General features: G+C 48.9%; 1 protein-coding gene across 1 annotated transcript; it reads left to right on the top strand.

Annotated features, from left to right (window-relative positions):
* Positions 1-611: 611 nt before the first annotated feature.
* RHOU (ras homolog family member U) lies at positions 612-4,225 on the top strand (the record flags this gene model as incomplete). Its single annotated transcript, XM_010022121.1, has 2 exons — positions 612-718; positions 3,770-4,225. Coding segments are annotated over 2 exons (563 nt in total), but the record flags the coding sequence as incomplete, so codon positions are not given.
* Between the last annotated feature and the right edge of the window lie 419 nt (positions 4,226-4,644).

The raw sequence follows: 4,644 nt of genomic DNA, 5'->3' as shown, positions 1-4,644 counted from the left end.
CCGTGACGGGGCTGCTTAGGGGGTGAGGGAGGTGTCCAGCTTCGTTATTTATTTGGGGTAGGACTGGAGCGTGTTACAGCTCCGTCCCAGTCAGCAGCACCGTCAGATCTCCGTGTAACGGGGCCGGGCGGTGCAGCCAAAGCCGGGCTTTAATTGTGAACGCTCCGGTCTAAAACTCCCAGTTCTCGGCCAGGTGGGAAGCGCCTAAAAGGAAGGTTTACGTACTTGCTTTGTCCCTCCATTACAAAGGGGGAGGTTCAGAGGTTTCCCTTTGACTCAGCGCGGAGGGTGGTGGTGTGTCCCGGGCGTGTTGAAAGTGTACAGGAGGATATAAACTAAACGGACTAAATCCTTTGTGGTGGAAGAAGGACCCGTACGGCTGGGCTCGCTCTCCTGCCGCCGCTGAGGGTTAGTGCAGTCCCTGCTTGCCCCATCTCTTGTGGTGAAATGAATCGGAAAGCCCTAAAGGCTCGTGTGTGCCCAAGTGTTAGCGATGGACTCCCTTCCAGCTCTGCGTAGTTGTTATAGCTAAACTAATTGAAGACTGTAAGAGCTGAGGGATGTTAAATCCTCTTTTCTTCGTTTCTTTCTTTAATGGAAAACGTGTAAAGTTGGACTCACCACACTTTCCCCCCCTCCCTCCTCCTTTCTTTCCAAAGCTGTCGTGTCTGTCGATGGCAAGCCGGTGAGACTTCAGCTCTGCGACACAGCTGGTCAGGTCAGTGAAGCCACTTACTTGATTTAACTGACAGCGGGAGGGGAGAAGTTGTTGCGCAAAGTAGTCCTGCTAATGACTTCATGGATTTGAAAGGCTTCCCAGTGTTTGATCATCTGATTAAACTGCTATCATTTTCACTGCTGCTTAACTCGCTGTTCTGCCCAGTGTCTGTTGAAGGATGGGGGACCCCAGTACAGGGGCTGGCCACAGGCTGCTGCTCTGCTTGCTCAAGCTGTCACTCTGCTTAGCCTGACTAGAGAGGCCGAACATATTGGGGATTCAAGGGCCACCTGGTTTCCTCTTTGAGCGGTTGTCACTGTCTTTATGTTTGCTAAGTAACTGCTGGTTTAGGAATTACAGTGTTTGGGATGCATGCAAAGCATCCACAGCTGTAGGTGCCTGGAGACAGTTTTTGAAGGAGCAGAAGCTTAAGGGAGAAAAAAGTTGTCTGGGGTGTTGCCTGTGGAGTCTTCGTATTTGCCTTTCCCACCCCCTTAAAAAGTGCTGCCACCCCAAAGCCAAGGTTTGCTGTCTAAGTCCTGAAGAGCTGAGGGTGTCTGATGCCTCTCAGCTTCTAATTTTCCTGATACATGAAAAGAGCCCCTTTTTTACTGTCTTACGTTTTCTGCAAGTCCCTGGCTTGTACCACCCTGAGCAGCGTGCAACACTGCTTGCCAGGGGTTCAGTCTGGATAGCCAAAATGTACCCAAAAGTGTTCTTCTACCTAGCTGGTGTTTTAAGACAGTGGGAGTTGGGTTCCTGTGCAGCTGCGTGGATCTGGGTCTATGCCTTCCCAAAACCACACTGAAAAATCTCAGTGGCCTTAACATACAAACCTATTTAGATGAGTTGTAACTGGGCGCCCTACTTAGGAAAGGGCTTTGAAGGGCTGTGCAGTCTTAGACAGCAGTGTAGGACTCTGATGTGCCCTACAAACCAAAGCTGAAATCCTACAAGCGCCCTTCTGTGGGAAAAGGGTAAAGGATGGGAAGTAAAACAGCAGAACTGTCCCATGATGTTGTGTCCTGCTGAGCGTGGTACTACAACAGCCAGGGCTGTGCGTGTTCATATGCAGAGTGTGGCAGGTGAAATTGCCATCGGGTGACAGGCAGTGCCTGTGGAAACATGGCTGCAAGCTGCAGGAGGAACAGGCAAGCCCAATCACCTCTTGCCTTCACTGCTCTTAACGATTAGGATGTTTGCTCTGTCTGCCCAAGTGCAGCCGGAATGGGTAAGAGTCACTGCTTAAAGAAAGAAGGGGTTATCTAAACAAACAATTCATCCTGAATAAAAGATACCTAGATGGATACTTCAGTAAACCTGCTGCTGTGAGATGGCTGCTGAAATCTGCAGCAACAAGTACTTCAGTCAGGAGAAATTGTATTTCAGCATCACCAGCCCAAAGAAAGTGTAGAGTCCCTGCAAGGTCATGCACCCACCGCTGAAACCACAGGAGTGTACTTGGGATATAAAAGGCACTGTTTCAGCTCGGTAGAAACCCTTAAGATCTGGGTTTGGCTTTCAAACCCATTGAATCCAGCCCTTTTGAGGTTTCTCATGTAGCAAGAAGAGGCAATTGTATGGCAAGGTGCCTTTCTGTAAAGGACCCTGTCATTCAGAGCAGCATGTCTCGGTAAATGCGGGCCTTCTCTTCAGCCAAGCTATGAGAGCCTGGTTTCCTCTGAGGCTTAATCTGAGAATCAAGAGAGCTAATGAAGCTTGCTTTCTTGACTCGTGTTTTGTAAGTCACTGCCTCTCTTGGAGATACTGCTGGAAGAAATTCATTTGAGCAGAACAAGACTTCTAAGGCTTCCAGGGGGGTTTAAACTGCATATCCTGGGCCTCCAGAGGCTTTAAAGCAAAATTTCACATCTTGAAAATTAACATGGAACTTGTAGTGTAGCAGTAAACTGCTGGTACCAGAGAGATGTTCTCAGCTCTGTGTGTTCTTTGCACTTTCAGTTCAGAGCTTTTGAGAACGCCGTCCGTTTTAATTAAAATGTCACTGCCGCCGAGGCAAATTCTACCTGTTCAGGCTGCTAGTGTTACCCTGCTTTTATCCTGCTGTCAGCATAAAAGCAGCCTGCTTGGAGTTAACCCTTGCTTCTTGCTGCATTCTTCCCAGAGGATCAGCACGCCTTTGTTACCATGAGGTGTTTGGCTTTTTTGTGGGTAGTTCCTGAAGCTGGAAAAGGGCCTTGCTTTGCTGGAGTTTGCACTAAAAGGGAGGGGGGGAAAGGAAGGTAGGCTGGGAGGCCTGTTTGCATTTTGTTTGATGTGGCATGGGTGGGAGGGAGGGAAAGGTAAAGCTCTTACTCTATGCCATTGGCATGTTAAGCCTGCACATTGTGAGTCATTATTGCTCCCATCAGATTTAAATCCCTAGGCACAATGGCAGGGAAATTATTCCCATATCCTTTAGGATGTTGTTAAGTAGTCACCAGTTCAGAAGGTGATTCCAGGAAAGGTACGAGGTATTCTTGCTGCTGCTTGTCTGCCCTGCTCTTGCCTGTATCTGGAGGTAGGGGTGTCAGCAGAGCAGCTTTGAGCTGCATGGGTGCTCCTCATCAAGGCTGCTCCCTGACTCAGCCCTTTAAGAGGTGGACCTGTAGAAAGTACTTTCTCCCTCCCATACTTCGAGTTTTTGGCTTTTGTGTGCTGTAACCCACTTGCTGCATCATTGCTCCTTTGCTGAAATAGGGCCTGCATACAGAGAGCTAAGGAAATATTTAAGCACTTGAAACAAGCCGCAGCCTTAGTCAGAAAATCTCAGCTAGGTGGGGAAGCCACCGCCTTGGTTCTGTGTACCCAAAGCAGGGTAGCAGGGTGCCTGCTGGCTAGCAGCCATGAGACCTCAGTGTGGGTATGAGTGACTTCTGCTTGTAACACATCTTGTTGGGTGGTCTGGGTGCTCATGTTGAGGTGCCTCTCAAGGTGGCAGTAGCATGTGATCCTCAGCTTTCCCAAGGGCCAGCGGCAGGCATACCAGGGTGTCCTCTGGGACTGATGTGCGCTTTCCATGGGGTGCTAATGCAATTTCATTCCATGCAGGATGAATTCGACAAGCTCAGGCCTCTGTGCTACACCAACACGGACATCTTCTTGCTGTGCTTCAGTGTGGTGAGCCCTTCATCCTTCCAGAACGTGAGTGAGAAGTGGGTTCCTGAAATCCGGTGTCACTGTCCCAAGGCCCCCATTATCCTTGTTGGGACACAGTCAGACCTCCGGGAGGATGTCAAAGTTCTCATTGAGCTGGACAAGTGCAAAGAAAAGCCAGTCTCAGAGGAGGCTGCGAAGCTCTGTGCTGAGGAAATAAAAGCTGCATCCTACATTGAGTGCTCTGCTTTGACTCAGAAAAACCTCAAGGAGGTCTTTGATGCAGCCATCGTGGCTGGCATTCAGTACTCGGATACCCAGCAGCAACCAAAGAAATCCAAGTGCAGGACTCCAGACAAGATGAAAAACCTCTCCAAATCCTGGTGGAAAAAATACTGCTGTTTTGTATAGGGGTTGCAAGGACCTGAGTGTTGCTCTGAGGAAATCAAATAGAGGCTATATTAGCTGAAATCTCATTCTGTGTCGTCCCAAGTGTATAGTGTAGATCTGTATGTATGTGTATATGTTGCTACTGGATATCTTGGCTGCCCTTTTGAGGGTGGCAGAAGGATTCTTAGTTAAATAATTGCTATAAGTCAGGTCTGGCGTCCAGTTCATGACTAAAACCTCTCATTAAGGAAGAAAAGCACATGTCTGTGAGGGTAGAAGGACTTGTCCAAAGGATCTGACTTCTTGTGCTGTAAGATGTATGCAACAAGGAGGAGCACACCAGCGGCCTTTGCTGCCAGGGCTTTGCAGGAGGAACGCGTGAGCAGTGGTGTAGAGCTCTGTACATGGACGATCAAAGGGAAAAATAACACTGTGCCTCC

Source organism: Nestor notabilis, unplaced genomic scaffold (genome assembly GCF_000696875.1).
Source record: "Nestor notabilis isolate BGI_N333 unplaced genomic scaffold, ASM69687v1 scaffold29670, whole genome shotgun sequence".
Taxonomy (NCBI): domain Eukaryota; kingdom Metazoa; phylum Chordata; class Aves; order Psittaciformes; family Psittacidae; genus Nestor; species Nestor notabilis.
Note: the sequence above shows the minus strand (reverse complement) of the source record. Positions and strands in the feature narration are given on the sequence as shown.